The 19538-nt window shown below is 43.3% G+C and overlaps 1 protein-coding gene across 1 annotated transcript; it reads left to right on the forward strand.

Annotated features, from left to right (window-relative positions):
- Nucleotides 1-18378: 18378 nt before the first annotated feature.
- Nucleotides 18379-19209, forward strand: SOX21 (SRY-box transcription factor 21; the record flags this gene model as incomplete). Its single annotated transcript, XM_082675655.1, has 1 exon — nt 18379-19209. The coding sequence occupies one exon, from the start codon at nt 18379-18381 to the stop codon at nt 19207-19209; it is 831 nt and encodes a 276-aa protein (XP_082531781.1).
- Between the last annotated feature and the right edge of the window lie 329 nt (nt 19210-19538).

Genomic DNA, 19538 nt, shown 5'->3' on the forward strand with positions numbered 1-19538 from the left:
CATTAAGTTCTAATTGGTTAAATGATCTAATCAAAAGGCAGAGACTGTCAGACTGGATTAAAAAAAAAAGAAGACCCAAGTATATGATGTATTTAGGCAATACATGTCAGATCCAAAGATTCGAATAGGTAAAAAGTTAAAAGGATTGAAAAAGATACATTCTGCAAATAGCAACCATAAGAAAACTAGAGTGGATATATTAATATCAGACAAAATATACTTAAAAAATTTTAATAGAAATATAAATAGAGATATTATATAATGATAAAAGAGTCAATAAATCAGGAAGATATAGCAATTATAAATATGTATGTACCTAACAACAAAGCCCAAAAACATAAAGCAAAAACTAACAGAATTGAAGGAAAAGATAAACGATTCAACAATAATACTTGGAGACTTTAATACCCCACTTTCAATAATAGATAGAACAACTAAAAGATTAAGAAATATAAAACTTGAACAACAGTATAAACTAACTAGACCAAATAGACATCTATAGAACACCACACTCAGTAACAGCAGAGTATACATTCTTCTCAAGTGCAAATGGAATATTCTCCAGGATACCATATGATAGGTAATGAAACAATCCAAAATAAATTTTAAAGTTTTGAAATTATACAAAGTATGCAAATCAAATCAAAACTACAATTACAAACTATTTCACACTAACTAGGATCACTGTAATCAAAAACACAGATAATAAGTTGACCAGAATGTGGAAAACTTGGAATCCTCATACACTGCTGATCGAAATTTACAATGATACAATTGCTTTGGAAAATAGACAGTTATCTAAGACAGTTATTATTATTTTCACTTTGTGGATGAGGAGTTCATCAAAAGGTTAAACACAGAGTTACCATATGACCAGCAAGTTCACTCCTAGGCATATATACAAGAAAAATTAAAATGTATGCCCATGCAAAAACTTCTACATAAATGTTCATAGCAACACTCTTCATAATAGCCAAATTATAGAAACAACCTAAATGTCTATCAAGTGACTAATTGATAAATAAAATATGGTATACTTATACAATGGAATATATTTAACAATAAAACTGAATAAACCATTGCTACATGCTACAACAATAAAACTGAATAAACCATTGCTACATGCTACAACATGTTGCAACCATGAAAACACTGTGCTAAGTGAAAGAAGGCGCTCACAAAACCCCACTTATTAAGTTACTATATTTATATGATATGTCCACAATAGGCAAGTCTATAGTGACAGAAAAGAGATTAGTGGTTGCCTAGGGCTGAGTGGAGGTGAGGCAGCTAGGGAATAATGGGAGTGATTCCTAATAAATATATGTTTTCTTTTTGTAGTGATAAAAATGTTCTAAAATTGATTGTTGTAACGATTGCACAACTCTGTGACTATGCTAAAACCCATTGACGTGTACACCTCAAATGGGTGAATTTAGGTTTGTAGATTATATCTTAATAAAGAAGTTATTATGTCAAAATGGATTAAAGACCGAAAATGGAAGACTGGATACTGTAAAACTGCTAGAGGAAAACATAGGCAGAACACTCTTTGACATGAATCGCAGCAATATTTTTTTGGATCCATCTCCTAAAGGAAAGGAAATAAACGCAAAAATAAACAAATGGGACCTAATTAAAGGATACAGCAAAGGCAACCATGGACAAAACAAAAAGACAACCTACCGAATAGGAGAAGATATTTGCAAATGATTGACCAATAAGAGATTAATATCCAACATATATAAACAGCTTAAACAAGTCAACATCAAAAACAAACAACCCAATTAAAAAATGGGCAGAAGATAAAAAGACAACCTATGGACTAGGAGAAAATATTTGCAAACGATGCGATCACCAAGGGCTTAATTTCCAAAATACACAAACAGCTTATACAACTCAATAACAAAAAAACAAACAACCCAATCAAAAACTGGGCAGAAGACCTAAATAGATATTTCTCTAAAGAAGACATACAGATGCCCAATAGGCACATGCAAAGATTCTCAACATCACTAGTTATTAGAGAAATGCAAATCAAAACCACAATGCAAATCAAAACCTCATACCAGTCAGAATGGCCATCATTAAAAAGTTTACAAACAAAAAATGCTGGAGAGAGTGTGGAGAAAAGGGAACCCTCCTACATTCTCAGTGGGAATGTAAATTGGTGCAGCTACTATGTAAAACAGTATGGAGGTTCCTCAAAAAACTAAAAATAGAGTTGCCATATAATGCAGCAATCCCACTCCTTGGCATATATCCAGAGAAAACTCTAATTCGAAAAGGTACATGCAACCCTATGTTCACAGCAGTGCTATTTACAATAGCCAAGACAGGGAAACAGCCTAAATGTCCAATGACAGATGAATGAGTAAACAAGATGTGGTATATATACACAATGGAATACCACTCAGCCATAAAAAAGAATGAAACAACGTCATTTGCAGCAACATGGATGGACATAAAGATTATCATACTGAGCAAAGTAAGTCAGAAGGAGAACGACAAATACCATATGATAGGGGCTTTCCTGGTGGCACAGTGGTTAGGAGTCTGCCTGCCAATGCAGGGGATGGGTTTGAGCCCTGGTCCGGGAGGATCCCACATGCCGTGGAGCAACTAGGCTGTGTGCCACAACTACTGAGCCTGTGCTCTAGAGCCCACGAGCCACAACTACTGAAGCCCATGCACCTAGAGCCCATGCTCTGCAATAAGAGAAGCCACTGCAATGAGAAGCCCGGGCACTGCAACGAAGAGTAGCCACCACTCGCCACAACTAGAGAAAGCCCGAGTGCAGCAATGAAGACCCAACGCAGCCAAAAATAAATAAATAAAATTTAAAAAAAATACCATATGATATCACTTATATGTGGAATCTAAAATATGACACAAATGAACTTATTTATGAAACAGAAACAGACTCACAGACATAGAAAACAAGCTTATGGTTACCAATTTTTCCAAAGAGGAAATGCAGATGGCCAACGGGCACATGAAAAGATTCTCAACATTGCTAATCATCAGGGAAATGCAAATCAAAACCACAATGAGATGACACCTCACACCTGTCTGTCATCAAAAAGAACACAAATAACAAATGTTGGTGAGGGTGTGAAGACAAGGGAACACCCATACACTGTTGGTGGGAATGTAAATTGGTGCAATCACTGTGGGAAACGTTATGGAGGTTTCTCAAAAAACTAAAAATAGAACTACCATATGACCCAGCAATTCCACTCCAAGCTATATATTTGAAAAAAACAAAAACACTAATTCAAAAAGATACATGCATTCAGTGTTCACAGCAGCATTATTTACAATTGTCAAGATATGGAAGCAACCTAAGTGTCTATCAACAAATGAATGGATAAAGAAGCTGTGATATATATATATATATATATATATATACACACACATATATATACATATATATATGTATATATATATATCATTAAATATATATACACAATAGGATACTACTCAACCATAGAAAAACAAAATTTTGTCATTTGCAGCAACATGTATGGATTTGGAGGGCATTATGCTAAGTGAAATAAGTCAGAGAAAACAAATACTGCATGATATCACTTATATGTGAAATCTAAAAAATACAGCAAACTAGTGAATATAACAAAAAAGAAGCAGACTCACAGATACAGAGAACAAACTAGTGGTTACCAGTGGGGAGAGGGAAGGGTGAAGGAAAATAGAGGGGTAGGGAAGTAAAAGGTATAAACTATGAGCTATAAAATAAGCTACAAAGATATATTGTACAACATGGGAAATATAGCCAATACTTTATAATAACTATAAATGGATTTTAACCTTTAAAAATTGTGAATAACTATATTATACACCTGTCACATATAATATTGTACAACAACCATACTTCAATTTTTTAAAAAGTTATTATAAAAAAAACCCATCCTCCTCATATGACATGATAATTCACTTTGATAGATGACTGAGTTCTGGAGCTAGGGAAAGAGAAGGGTGTTGAGAATCAGTGATTGTGGAGGAGATAGAGTAAACAAGCTTTATAATGTGCCTTAAAGTAAAAACAAACATCCTGTGGGAAAAAGTAGCATGAACGGTTCTAGCCAACTCAACCTCAAGAGATTTCTCCTTAACAAGCTTCTTCCCTTACTCTCCCAGTTCAGGCAGATACACCTCTGATTCTACTCTTGGTTTGGCTAGGTAAGAGATATTTTACCTGAAAAAAATAACACTTTACTATTTATTTGCATTGCCTCATTTCATTCTAATCTTCACAACAACCTTATGAGTTAGCTAAGGCAGGTATTACTATTTTCATTTTACAGACGAAGAGACGGAGGATCCAAACGTTAAGCTAGCAATGAGTACAAAGCCAACGTGGAACTCAAACAGGAACGCTGGATTCCCAGTTCAGTGTTCCTTATATTGTGCTGCTCCTATCTGCCTTTTAAACACATATTGTTTATCCTGTATGATAGTGTCCTATTCAGAGTGTTTATAATTAAAAACTCATTAACTGCAGTATGTATTTTAATTGATGGACTCCACTGATGTCAGAAACCACAAAACCACTGATTCATCAAATTGAGTAGGAGTTCAGCCAGCTATGGAATTTATTAAACCATCTCTGCAGACATTACTAATATTTTCCTTAAGCAACATATCCTCGAAAAGAGATGAAAGCAAAAGATCATGGCTAAAGCAAAGGGAGTGGAACCCCACCAAATGTATTGTTGAAATTGTTGAAATGTATTGTTACATGTTAATTTTTTGGTAAAGCTTTTGTGTCCTCTAGCGATGTTTCCTGCTTCTATTTAAAAATATGTATATATAGGGGCTTCCCTGGTGGCGCAGTGGTTGAGAGTCCGCCTGCCGATGCAGGGGACACGGGTTCGTGCCCCCGTCCGGGAAGATCCCACATGCCACGGAGCGGCTGGGCCCGTGAGCCATGGACGCTGAGCCTGCGCGTCCAGAGCCTGTGCTCCACAACGGGAGAGGCCACAACAGTGAGAGGCCCGCATACAGCAAAAAAAAAAAAAAAAAAAAATGTATATATCATTGTTAGATGTGTAATTGGCTCTCATGAAATATTATTTTCTCAGTCCAATGAAGAGAATTTATTCACATATATTTCAAAATAATAAAATTAGAAATTAAGAGCTTGAAAAGAAGAAGAAATGTAATCCTGAATATAACCTCTAAAACTGGAGCTATGTTTAGAGACTCTAGAATCTTCCTGACACTAGAATAACATTACCAAGGAATATACAATATTTGAAGTCTGTGTGTTCATCTTTAATTTAGATATTCTAATACTCTAGATTTGGAGCATTGATTTTTTTAAAGGATTTCCTGTCAACTATAATCATACAGGTGAAAAGTGACATGTGAGTCATAGAAAGTTGGTCTCTCTCCTTGTGGGAAGCAAAGGGTTTATGCCTGACTGGCTAATCCCAGAAAATCTGGAAGAGAATACTTAATTTGATCTAGGCAGTGACTGACAAAAGGCTAATTTATTTTTTTTTCAGGATTAAAAATTAAGATCCATTATTGGGAACCAGAAGAGATTACAACAGAGAGACCCCAGCTATGCATAGAGGATCCTAGCTTCTCCCTCTTCCTCCCCCCAAAACTGGCTTTAATTTCATCAGGGTGGGGGCATGGGCTGCCAACTACAGAATTTCTCCAGCTGTTGAGCCATTCCCCCTGCACCAAGAAGAAGTCTTCTCCTGCAGGCTTCCTCCTTTGATTGTTATTGATTTATTAAATCTGGCTTCTCTGGGTTAAAGGGAACTAAGAAATATTCAGCAGAATCAACTTGTAAAGTAGTAAATTGGTTTTTTTTGTTAATTATGTTCCTCTGGACTTTGATGTCCAGATGAAGGTTGTCCCAGTTATCCACTGCTGCATACAAGCTATCCCAAAACTTAGTGGCTTAATATAAGCATTTTATTATAAATCATGATATTGTACAATAGGTCAGATATTTGGGCAGGGCTCAGCTGGGTGATTCTTCTGTCCCACATGGTATGGCATAGGTTGTTTGGTGGTATTCTGCTGGTGGATGAGCTGCTCTGGAGGATCCAAGAGTGTCCAGAAGGTGTGAATTGACAGGTACTGACTATCACAGAATATCTCTAAACAGGTGGTCTCAGACCAATGGGAATTTTTGCATGGCAGCTCAGGGCTCCCAGAGACTAAGCGACCCAGGTGGAAGCTGCAAGGCTTCTTACAACCAAGACTCAGAAGTCCCAGAATGACACTTTTGCTGTTTCCTATTGACCAAGCAAGTTGCTAAGGTAAGCCTAGGTTCATAGGGTAAGTTATCAGACTTCACTTCTTAATGAAGGAGTAACAAAGAATTTGCCTCAATTTTTAATCTATCATAAAGTCTGTAGCCATTGAGCAAAGGTTGCTGGAAGCAGTCAATTAAGTTTCTATGGTAACACAAAAATAAAGATTCACACACTTACTCCTAAGTCTGTCATCTCAACTCCATGTAGACTTAATTGCAATAATTCTTGAAAAGTAGTGCAGTGTGAATGAATGCTCATAGTAGCTTTCTTCACCCACCCCCATACAAACAAATTTTGCCTCTCTGATCATTACCTTAAGCATTGCAGAGTCACCCAAACACAGTCCTGCCTCAAGGACTCTGCCTGTACTCCTAGATAGAGCCCCTCAGTCCCAGCTCAGAATCCCAGAACTCTACTTATCTAAGAAAAAAGATCAAAAACATGACCACGGTCTTCCCTGGTGGCGCAATGTTTAAGAATCCACCTGCCAATGCAGGCGACATGGGTCTGAGCTCTGGTCTGGGAAGATCCCACATGCCATGGAGCAACTAAGCCCGTGTGCCACAACTACTGAGCCTGCATTCTAGAGCCTGCGAGCCACAACTATTGAGTCCATGTGCCACAACTACTGAAGCCCGCGCGCCATGCTCCATAATGGGAAGCCACCACAATGAGAAGCCTGCGCACCACAACAAAGAGTAGCCCCTGCTCATGCAACTAAAGAAAGCCTGGGCAGAGCAATGAAGACCCAACACAGCCAAAAATAAATAAATTTATTTTAAAAAACAAACAAACATGACTAATTCTCAGTTTATATCACTAAACTATTCTGTACTTATCAATGGAACCAGCATAATTTGAGGATAATGAAGGACATTTTCTACCCCAGAATGAAAACATTAATTTCTGGGGTGAGGAGAAGTTGTCAGTGGGTGGGAGTTTCATTTATTTTGTGTGTGTGTGACAAAAATAATACAAAAATAAATTTTTGATGTAAAATATCAAACACTACAGAAGCATATATATAGAACCTAAGTTGGCTCAGGTTGCCATAACAAAATACCTCAGACTGGGTGGCTTAAACAACAGAATTTTTTTTTTTCTACAGTTCTGTAGGTTGGGAAATCTAAGATCAAAGTTCCATCAGGCAAAAAAAAAAAAAAAAGTTCCATCAGGGTTCTCTCCTCCTGGCCTGCAGACAGCCACTTTGTCCTCACATGGCCTTTCTTCGTTCAAAGTTCACTCAGAGAGAGTAAGGAAGCTCTCTGGTGTCTCTTCGTACAAGGACACTAATCCTACAGGCTCAGGGCCCCACCTTTATGAGCATATTTAATTTTAATTACTTTCTTAGAGGCCCCATCTCCAAATACAGCCATTCTGGGGGTTGGGGCTTCAACATATGAATTTTAGGAGGATATGGCTCAATTCAGTCCATAGCAGAAATTCAGAGCAAAATCTTTGTCACCCTTCACCTGCCCTCTTCCCAAGCCCCTGTTTTGTGATTCAAATGTGGTGTTGGAAAGGGGCTGCTCTTGGCACACCTGAGAGTCTGACATACTTAAGAGCTCCTTGAGGATTCATTGCCCCAGATCCAAATGCATTAAAAAAAATTTCTTTTAGCAAATCCAGTGTATTACATCAAATACAATCACCAGTCCTTTAAGTATTCCATTCATTTTATAAAAATATAAGAGTGTATGTTGATTTAATTCAACTGTAAATTTTCATTTTTATAGTCAAGGAACTTTAAAAACCAGAGGTGAAACAACTTCTACAGTCAAAATTTAAAAGCTGTTGCCTTTGTTACAGACATGTCCTCAATAGCAATTTAAGATTAAGGACTTAAATAATGACCAAATTATTTGTGGGTGGGACAGAGTAGATTATACTTGAAATATCCTGATGATAGAGGGTAAGTATGTGGGAGTTTCACTAGGGATATCAAAAACATTACTTAAGTCGTCTCACTTCCAGCACTACTCTAGTCTTCATTAAGATTAATTAATTAATTAAGATTAGTTAATAATCCTGTACCTGAATCATGCAGTTAAATCCTCAACCTCTCCTTGGCTGTGCACACACAGACTTAGAGCAGGTGGCTGATTCATTCATTCAACAATTTACTGAGCACCTATTCAATACCAGGAGCCTCTCTATGTACTAAGGTATCAAGATCAAATAAGATATGGTCTTTGCCCTTAGTGTGTTTAACTTTAGGTAAGATAACACATAATGAGTTAATAGTTGCAACCAAGAAGTACTGACACTAGAATAATAGTTGGTTCAGGGTATGGAGAAGCGTAAAGCTGGGTGTAGTCAATCAGCTTCTTGGAGGTACATTTATAGAAAAAGCAACTTCAAATTATTATTAATGAATCAATCAGATAATATTTTCTCGTTAGTCTGTTGCCAGCCTCTTAACTCACTCCCATATGCCCCAATAATAGAGGCAGAGTTTTATTAAAAAGCAAGCCCTGTGACACAGTGAAAGCCCCCTTTGCCTCAAGTAAATAAACAAAGACAAATTTTTATCAAACACAGAGCTTTGTTTGACAGCAATGGATTTATTTGCTAGCAGACAATGTACAGACATAAACGTCAAATACTGTTTTCAGAGTGCATTGAAAAGCGGCGCTGCAGGCATGCCTGTGACCGTAGGGCCTGGCCACTCCTGACTACGGCCTGGAATGTGAAATTGGAGGCTGATAGTGAACAAAAGGACACGTCAACTAGGAAGTTAGTGCATAGAAACACTTTAGTGCACAAACAAAGCATTAAAATACAATTCGGCTCTACAAATACCAGAGGGGGCGATAAGTCCACTGAGGTCATGAGTCAACTTTTCAGGCAGCTGGAATGATTGGATGCCGATTGCTATCAGACAAACCACCATCCTTTAATGCTTCTGATTCCTACCTTGTGCCCTCTTACCACATTCAAGTCTCAAACATTAGAAGGAATTATCGCATTTGCTTGCTTCTGGGATATTTTACCCTGTCTCTAGGGAAAGGGAACATTATGCTGCTAAGTAAAGCAAACGTCCCCGTTTAGGAACGCACTATGTGGAGGGATGGGGGGGCGTGGCCTCTCCTAGACACACTGAGAGCTAAGGCTGGACCAAGCAGTCACCCTCCCCGTAGGTGGCACAAAAAACTAGGGGACATTGGTCCCACAACCCAGCGCCTAGTGGTGCAGGTACAGAGGCTGCAGTTTTCCTAATGCAAGGAATGCAAAATAGCACAGTGGCATAAAAACAAGTTGAGGCAAGTAGTCTAGCACGGCAACCCGGCAGGTGGCAAGCAACTATACTTGGCAAAAACCTCTGCTTGTCTGATAAAGGAATAGAGGGCGGAGAAGTTTATACCAATGGAGTTATTCCTCTAGTATGCAGGGTTCATGGACCCAAGCACATGGAGATCCTGTTCTAGAGAAAGATTGGATGGTTTGATTGGTCAAGTAACTGTCCAAACTAAGAAAAGCATAACCAAGTAGAATTCCAGGAAAATGTGTAGATGTGTGTGATTGGGTGGCAGTGTGACTAGCACTGAACTAGATCATTAAAAGACCCAAGCTCTGGGACTTCCCTGGTGGCACAGTGGTTAAGACTCCGTGCTCCCAATGCAGTGGGCCTGGGTTCAATCCCTGGTCAGGGAACTAGATCCCACATGCATGTCACAACTAAGGAGCCTGCCAGCCACAACTAAGGAGCACATGTGCTGCAACTAAAGGAGCCAGCGAGCTGCAACTAAAGAGCCCGCCTGCTGCAACTAAGACCTGGCTCAACCAAATAAACTTAAAAATTAAATAATATAAGATAAATACTAAAAAAAAGAAAGATCAAATTCTTAAAAGAAAAAAAAAAAAGAAGCCCCAAACTCTCTGAAAAGAGTTTGGAGACCCTCCCTCCCACTATGCCATACATTTGTCAGGAAAAAGATAAGAACACCTACTATTATAACTTATCGTTCAACAATGAACCGAAGAGTCTAGACAGTGCAGAAAGGTAAGAAAAAGAAATAGTACGTATAAGAATTGGAAAGGAAGAAAGAAAACTCTCAATATACACAGATATGATTTTGTATTTATAAAATCCAAAGTAAATTACAAATAAGTTACTTGAATTAAAAATGGCTTCACAAGGTTGCCATTTGCAAAGTCAATACACAAAAATCAATTGTATTCTGTACACCAGCAACAAACAGAAAATAAAATTATTTTTTAAAAAGAAAATTATTTAAAAGATATTATCTTCTTATAACCTTAAAAACACACTATTTATATAGTATCAAAAGATAATTTTTAAAACCTAGGAATAATAGATGAGTAAAAATTCTACCAGAAAATTGTAAGATGTTACTCAGAGAAATTAAAGAATAACAAAATTACCTGAAGGATACTAGGCTCATCGGTCAGAAGTGCTAAATTTGTAAAGATGTCAGTTCTCCCTAAATCAACCTAGAGATTCATAACAATCTTAATTAAAAGCCTTTTTAAAAATATTTGGCTTTTAGGGGCTTCCCTGGTGGCGCAGTGGTTGAGAGTCCGCCTGCCGATGCAGGGGACGTGGGTTCGTGGCTGGGCCCGTGAGCCGTGGCCGCTGAGCCTGCACGTCCGGAGCCTGTGCTCCGCAACGGGACAGGCCGCAACAGTGAGAGGCCCGCGTACCACAAAACAAACAAACAAACAAACAAAAAATATTTGGCTTTTAGTAAATCTTAAAAGTTCTCATCACAAGAACAAAAATTTTAGAACTATATTCTGTGACGAATGTTAACTTGACTTATTATAGTGATCGTTCCACAATATATACAAGTATCAAATCATTATGTTTTCATCTGAAAAGAGTTTGGAGACCCTCCCTCCCATTATAATACAATGTTATATGTCAATTATACCTCAATTTACATTTTTTAATAAAAAATTAAAAATATTTGGGTTTTTAAAGAATATTTAGAACCTGACCATCTTTTCTACAGTTTATATGGAAATGCAAAGGCCGAGAATAGCCACGATGCTTTTGAATAAGAAGAAACTGAAAGTACTTGCTCTGCCAGAATTAGGATAGTGCAAAAATTGAAAAATATGAAGCAAAGTAGAGAGCTCAGAAACCCAACTCACCTCATAGGGCAAAGGGAGCACTAGTGAGCAGTATAAAAAAGCAGTCTTTACAATGAATGGTTTTAGAAAATTGAGTGTCCATAGGGAAAGAAATCAACTTTTGTACAACACACAGAAATCAATTTCAGATGGATTCTGGAATTGGAGAAATCGCTCCTATATGACCAATCTTCCCTTAGATAAGAACCATAAACTTTGGACAAATATTTCTTTAAGAAACCTCTCTGAACGCCTGCAGAAAAACCAAAAGCAAACAGAAACACAAGGGAACACACTTGGGAAAAGGGTACAGTACTAAGTGAGTTTCCCATTTTTATCGTTTTTTGCTTGTAAAATATCTTGCATGTATACAACAGTAGACGTGAACAAGAATGCCTATAGCAGCAAGTACACATGGTTAAAAACTGGAAACAACCCCCATGCTCATCAGCAGGGGAGTCTAAGCAAATACACTGTGGTATATTTGCAACAATTAAAGATTACACAGCAGATGAATACACTCAGTGACATGCAGTAACACTGAATCCAAACAACATAATTAAACGAAAAAAGTTAATCAATAAAGATGACATACAAAAGTTTAACTTATAATAACATTTAAAGTTAAAACAAAAGGAAAAACATACATTTAAAGGATACACATAGATGAGAAAAGTTATATAGCTAAATTTAAAGATCAAGGGAATGAAAATTGTTACATTGGGTTAGGGAAGGCAAGTGTAGAGTTTTCTGGGGAAAGGATTTGATTTAATATAGGTTTACCAGCAGATTTTATTTTGGATGGTAGATTCATAGGTATTTATTACATGATGAAAGAAAGAAAGAGAGAGAGGGAGGGAGGAAGGAAGGAAGGAAGTCACTGATGGAGCAGTTATGAGAGTGTATCATGCACCAGGAATTGTGATTAAAACAATTCTGTGTACTTGGATCTTACAAAAGAAAGGTAGAAAGAGAGGGGTGAGGGAGGGAAGGAAAGAGGGAAGGAGAGAGAGTGGGTTGGACAACCAGGGTTAGGGGAACATACAGACTGAGATTAGATATCATTGTCATAAGGTTCCCTTTTAGCAGCCCTTGGCTATCAGAAAAAAGGTAGAGATTGGGTTCTGTTTGGCACCGGCAATTGTTCAGTGTTTGCAGTGGGAAGCCGGGGAGTGAGGGATAGTGAGTTACAGCTGAGACCAAACCTGTGCTGACAACCACAGGGGCCAGGGGGAGCCTGGCTGCCAGACACCAGAACTGGACGTAGGGGTGCTGTTGTTACGGGCTTGGAATGCATTAGTGAAGAGATTACCATTGCGCACTCCTCCCTCGCACAGGCAGCACAGCACTGAGTGAGTCACAGAAGGCTTGAGGAAGTAGGTGGAACTGAGAATCTGAGCCAGGAAGGAGCTGAGCCTTCAACTGGGACTCAGAGTGGTGGTGGTGAAGAGCATCAGCTTAGCTCAGACCCCATTTCTTCCACTTATGGTTGTGTGACTTTGGGTGAGTTGCTTATTCACCAGCTCTAAGGCTCTGTTCCCCAATTGCAAACTGAGGTAACACTTACCTCCTAGGATTTTCCTAAAAATTAAATAAGATAGTGTATGTAAAAGGGATAGTAACTCAGGAACTCAATAAATGATAGTTATAATCAAACTGCTCAACCAAGCAGACTCATCCTTAGATAGGAAACTGAATCTGGGAGGGAGTAGCACACAGGCCAGAGCAATCTGGAAGCTGGAAAGGACAGCCAGACCTCCTCATTCATTTCTGGTTTTGCTCACGGATAGCTCTCTCCCACTTACAAAAAGCACTTATCCTAGAGAAAAGTCAATCCCTCCATTGCTTATATAGGATTCTCAGGATCTGAAATCAGTACTTTGTGAAGCTGTCTGTCTTGGATTATTTGTATTGTCTTTTTTCCCTTCGGTGTTTAATTTGGGGGTGGGGGTGAGGTGGGGAGGGAAGGATGGGGTGAAAGGGAGCTGTTTTTTATTTTGTATTTCTTGCTCTGTCATCTAGGTAAAGCTCTTTTAGAAAATGCCAGCCTGAGTGAGTACTGTTAAGGAGGAATGAAGAAAGGCATTCTCATAATTAATCTGTATAGACCCAGCTTCCCAGTATGGCAGGAGCAGTGAGAATAAAGGGACAGGAATCTCACAAGGATGAAAATTTAGTAGTAACCAGTCAAGGGCCACACTTGCAGCCATTCACTCTAACCAGGACTGCCTGACCTAATTCCTCATCTCTCGGGCTTTATGTGGACCACGTGTTTGGGATCTTTTCCCCTTATGGAGGCTGGAGTACAACTAGGGAACTAGTTGTAGGAACTAATCCTACTAGGAGTAGGATTAGTAGGAACTGTGACAAAAGCCTGAGACCGGCTTTTGTCAGTTTGCTCATTTCCTCCTTAACAGGACAAACAGGCTGTATTACTTTTCTAGGCAGGTCTGAAAGCTTACGAATTCTTTCCGTGCACTCGCTTAAGACCAGGAGCCCAAAGCTCTCTAACTGCAGCTGTCTGTTCCCAGTGCTTCAGGTGCCACGACTTGGCCCCTGCACTTTGAAGGCATCACCTCTCCCACCCTGTCACTTCCACTTGGTCACTTCTCAGTACCCCACTGGTTTCCTTTCTTTGCTGTGGTTTCACCTCCATGGTTCTAGAAACATGTGACAATGAGCCATCTGGGTGAAGATCCAGCGAGAAAACGGAGATGGAATGGATGGAGGAAAATGATTTAGTTCACTCTGATCCCTTGTCTTCTGTTGGGATCCAAATATTCTCCCCTCTTTTATGGAAGAGAAAGAGAAAGAAGAAGAAAGCCGGTCAGTCTGGTGTTGCCAAGGTATTTTTTAAAATTCCCCCAACAGCCTCATTGCTGCCTCCTAGTGAAAGTTTTAGAATTGAAAAAAGACCATTTACAGGGAGGACCTAAGGGGAAAAGAAGAAACTGACTTTACACAGACCCCCAAACTTTTTCTGAGCGAGTGTCTGCCTCTCTGTTTCTGATTAGATGTATTTGTGATCACGGGTATTCCTTGGCCACAAGGCAAATACAGAGCCCGCACAGACTCCACTGATCGAGGTCCACTGTTCTTTGGGTACTCGCAATTGAGTTGGGAATATAAAGCCCATAGAACTTCTAATTCTCTTTCAATTTATTTTTCCTTCACTCTTCACTCACACAGACTACTCTCTCTCCTAAATCTTGGTATTTTTTCACTTTTAGGTCAAAATGTACAAGAACAAATAGATAACATTCTATCAATTCAAACATAAGGTCTGTGGACACTAAAATTGAACTGTCATTTCAGTATATAAGAAAGAGAACGGCAAGGAAACTTACTTGGTGAAAGGCTCAACCAGATTTGGGCAAGAGGTGTGAAGGTTGGTTAATAACAGCCATGCTTTGCTGCCTTCCCTTCACGCAGGGCTCATTGTGAAGGTCTCTCCCTGGACGGGAAGGCTGTAGGCCAAGAATACTGATCCCCCAAAAACCAAAATTAAAAACCAAATCTCTTCTATTTTGAAGTTTCCTTTGGTGAAGAACCAACAAGCACGCAAACAGCCGTTTTCTTCTTAGGTATGGGAATACCTTTTCCCCCCACAGTTCAACATTCATGGACTTAAGAACTTTCAGATTTGGTTCATTTAATAACCCTAAACAGGCGATACTGCACAATTTATGAAACTATATCCCAGGAAGCTTACGCACTTTATTTTTATAAGATATTGCACATACAAGCATACATTTCAATCACATATGCAAACATTTCTTTTCATGGTAATAATTTATTGCAACTGATTTTTAAACTTAAATTTGAAAAGAATGCGTAATAATTTAACTCACCAATATAGAAGTTTTTCTCAATCCTTATCCTTTTGTATATATCAAAGTAATTTGGGGGATTAGACTCAACTTTATTCACAATGTTTTTAATGAATAACAGTTTTCATAACTTGCATCCTTATACACATGTTCTTTGTATGACAGTGTGTAATATTTTTGTGTCAAACCTATCATACGAGTTAGTAGGTTAAAAGCTCAGGGATGATACTTTTCTAGTTTATCATCACAAAACAGTATATTTAATATTCTAGTCCATGTGATTGCACCTGCTAGGGTTTTAACGTTGCTCCACCCAGAGTCTGTGAGCAGCAGAGTGTTTTTACAGAGCCTGTAAAGGAATATGGTTCTAAAGAAATCAGTCCAATTGTTTTAGCAATACAAGGGCTGATACAAAGTAAACATTTGCAGTGTGGTATCTTAAGAAAGATAGCCATTCCCATACATTTCACTGCTGATTTGCATTTCTATATGTCCTCACGGCAGCTAAAAAAAAAAACCAGCAACAATCACTATTCTTTTATTAAAATGAGCAATAAAACGAACTTAACTTTAAACTAAAATTCACGGCCTACAAACTTTTTATTTAAGTTCAATCAGTACTTTGTGTCTGCATATGTGTCTGTGTATGAATTGAACATGAATTGCTGGGAAGGCTTAAAGAGTTAATTGATTATAGAACTTCCCACTTGTACACACCACATGGCTAGGTCAAATCCAAACTGCCAAAGAAAGAAGGCAAGCAAGTTCTCCCTGAAGGGCAGGCCAACTGGTGAATGAAATCCCCAGACTGATCATGTTATAAGTGAGCTGCAGCACACCAAGAAGTCCGGAAAATACGCAAACAAAATCACGCTGCTTGATTTTTGCATTATGTCACATATAAAGAAAAAAGCTGCTCTTACTGAAGAAAATTGTGCTTAACAGCATAAAAAGATTCCAATGTAGAGTGATTAGTATGTTTCACTTTTGTCTTTCAGAGAAACGTTTTATACTTCTTACTGATTTTGAACACCTCACCCTATCCGTGCATTTAAGTGAGATACTGTGAGTTAACTGTACCTTAAAGAGATCAGCATATGGATGACTGACGACTAGAATAGAAACAAAACAAACCCCCAGAATTTTAAAAGATCGGAATAGTCGGCCAAGGATGCCTGGGCTAGGTCCTTTTCGAAAGGGTTGCCAAGAGCACGCTCGGTCCCTCCTCAGTTATTTTTCACTCCACTGCCTCTGACTGGATGCATCACCAGTGCAAGAAAATTCGGGAAGCATCTGCTGCAAGCAACCTCTGGACCTCCAAGGAAAAGGAGCCCTTTCTTGCTAGGAAAAGTCTCCAGCGTTTTTTAGGGTGGGTCCCCTCTTCCTCCGAAGCTCGTGAGGCTCCCCTCCCCGTGCGCGCCTCCTTCGTCCTGGCAGAGGCTCCCACAGCTGCTCCGGCCGGCCAGGGTAGCCGGGATGACGCTAGGGGGTTGCCAACGCCAAACAGTGCGCAAACTCGGCGGCGCGCTCCGGACTCTCCACTCGCCTAAACCTGCTCTCAAGTGAAAAGGGGTGGGAGGAGGAGTGTGAGGGGGGCGGAGGGGATCCTGTTTAATTCGCGGTCCTGGGGGTGTGGGAGCGGAAGGAGGCTCCGCGGGGCCCTCCTCCCTCCTGGAGTCCTGGGCTCCACCTCCTCCTCGTGGCCCCAGATATACACACACTCAGCCGCGGCTGGACATGCACACCCAGCGCCGGCTCCGGGCGCGTGCACACGCAGGTAGCGACACTCACCTGAGCCCGTGCACAGGGCGCCTGTCGCCTCGGGAGCGGCGGACTGGCGGCCTGGGCCGCGGAGGGGCCCCCTGTGCTGCGGGACTGCGGGAATCGGGAGCAGCCCCAGCGCGGACCTGCGAACTGAGGTGATGGCGCGTCTTCCTTAAATCCCTCCCCCACCCCGCACCTCCGCCTCCTAGGCTCTCGCCGGGGAAGCCAGGAGAGAGGGGCCCCGGGCGCGGAGCACACGCGGGCGCACGCCCCGAGGCGAGCGCGCCGAGAGGGGCGCCGCGGTGCCGGCGCAGGAAACTTGGGCGAAGTTAGTTGCAAGTCCCGGGCGGAGGCCCAGAGGACCGAGGAGGGGACGCGGCCGGTGCTGGGCCCGCCGCGCTGCCCGGAAGCCGGGCCGCGCTCCACGCCCGGTGCGCTCCGGGAGCCCGAGTCGGCCGGAGAGCCAGGAGGGGCTTGGAGCGAGCGGAGCCGGCATGGCTCGAGGGACAGCGAGACGCGGCGCTTCGGCGAGCCCCGAGGATTTCCTTTGAGGCCCGGAGATCCTAGGCTCGCTCAAGCCTCATCCAACCTCCTTCCCCGACCGGCAGCCGGAGAGGAAGACCCACGAGGCAGGTCTCCCCGCAAAACCCCAGCTCATTAGGGGGGTTCCCGTCAGCGCGCCCTGCCTGCCCCGAGTGAGGAAGACCGGCTGGTGCTGCAGTATTTGTATTTATATCCATTGCTGCGCTCTGCGTTCCCTTGGTGCGCCCGGACCCTCCTCCGTCTCCCCCCTCCTCTTCCTCCTCCGGGGCCACCTCCCCTCCTCCCCCCACCCCCATCTGCTACTGTCAAATGAGAAAGTCACCGAGGAGAACCCAAACACTCCAGCCGCCGAGAGCCCCCTTTGGCACTTGGCAGCGCGCGGCGGCTGACTCCTCTGCTCAACCTGGTGGAGCCTCCGCGACGCAAGTTTCCCGGCTGCTGTGCCTTTAACAGAGAAAAGACCGAGGACGGGGAGAGCGCTGCCCGGTGGCGGCTACCTGCGGGGAGTTCGCGAGCGAACGCAACTGGAGAGGAAGGACAAAAAGAAAGCAAAGGGCAGACTGCCCCCGTGGGGTGGGGACACCGCCGAGAAGTTATCGCGCCCCGGAGAGGATTTTCCCGAGCGCCTGGCCGGAGAGAGCAGGGCGGCCAGGGGAGCGGCGCGGCCCGGGGCTGGTCCCCCGGCCCCCTCCTCCCGGGCGGGAGCGACGCCGGGGTGCGAAGTGGGGCGCGGCGAGCGCGGCGGGCCGATAGGGTCCCCGCGGACGGCCAACATTGATTTCCTCCGGGCCGACAGCGACGGCGCGGGCGGCGGCGGCGGCGGGCTGCAGCCGCGGCACGGCGAGAGCATGTCCAAGCCGGTGGACCACGTCAAGCGGCCCATGAATGCCTTCATGGTCTGGTCGCGGGCTCAGCGGCGCAAGATGGCCCAGGAGAACCCCAAGATGCACAACTCGGAGATCAGCAAGCGCCTGGGCGCCGAGTGGAAGCTGCTCACCGAATCGGAGAAGCGGCCGTTCATCGACGAGGCGAAGCGCCTGCGCGCCATGCACATGAAGGAGCACCCAGACTACAAGTACCGGCCGAGGCGCAAGCCCAAGACGCTGCTCAAGAAAGACAAGTTCGCCTTCCCTGTGCCCTACGGCCTGGGCGGCGTGACCGACGCCGAGCACCCGGCACTCAAGGCGGGCGCCGGGCTGCACGCGGGCGCGGGTGGCGGCCTGGTGCCCGAGTCGCTGCTCGCCAACCCCGAGAAGGCGGCCGCCGCCGCCGCCGCGGCTGCCGCCCGCGTCTTCTTCCCGCAGTCGGCCGCCGCCGCCGCCGCAGCCGCCGCCGCTGCCGCCGCCGGCAGCCCCTACTCGCTGCTCGACCTGGGCTCCAAGATGGCAGAGATCTCGTCCTCCTCGTCCGGCCTCCCGTACGCGTCGTCGCTGGGCTACCCGACCGCGGGCGCGGGCGCCTTCCACGGCGCGGCGGCGGCGGCTGCAGCAGCGGCCGCGGCCGCCGGGGGGCACACGCACTCGCACCCCAGCCCGGGCAACCCGGGCTATATGATCCCGTGCAACTGCAGCGCGTGGCCCAGCCCCGGGTTGCAGCCGCCGCTCGCCTACATCCTACTGCCCGGCATGGGCAAGCCTCAACTGGACCCCTACCCCGCGGCCTACGCCGCCGCGCTATGACCCCGCGGGGCCGCCTCGCGAGGACCGGTGTGCACACGTGTACATATGTATAGGTACGAGCTCTGCGGCCTCCCCGAGCGCCCTCCCGCGACGGGGGCCCCGGTTTGTATGTACATAAGATGTATAGGTGCCAGGCGGAGGCAGAGAGGCCAGTCGGGGCGCGAGTGGCCGAGCGCGCGAGTGCGCGGGCGAGTGTGCGTGTGAATTCACAGGGTCATTTCAGACCTGCACCCCGGCAGACAACTTTAAAGAGGGCAGTTGTATCTCGCAGCAGTTGATGTTTGCCTTGCACTTCGGAACCTGTTGCGTTATGGCCCACAGAGGTGGTG

The sequence above is a fragment of the Grampus griseus genome (genome assembly GCF_964374135.1).
Source record: "Grampus griseus genome assembly, chromosome: 18".
NCBI lineage: Eukaryota > Metazoa > Chordata > Mammalia > Artiodactyla > Delphinidae > Grampus > Grampus griseus.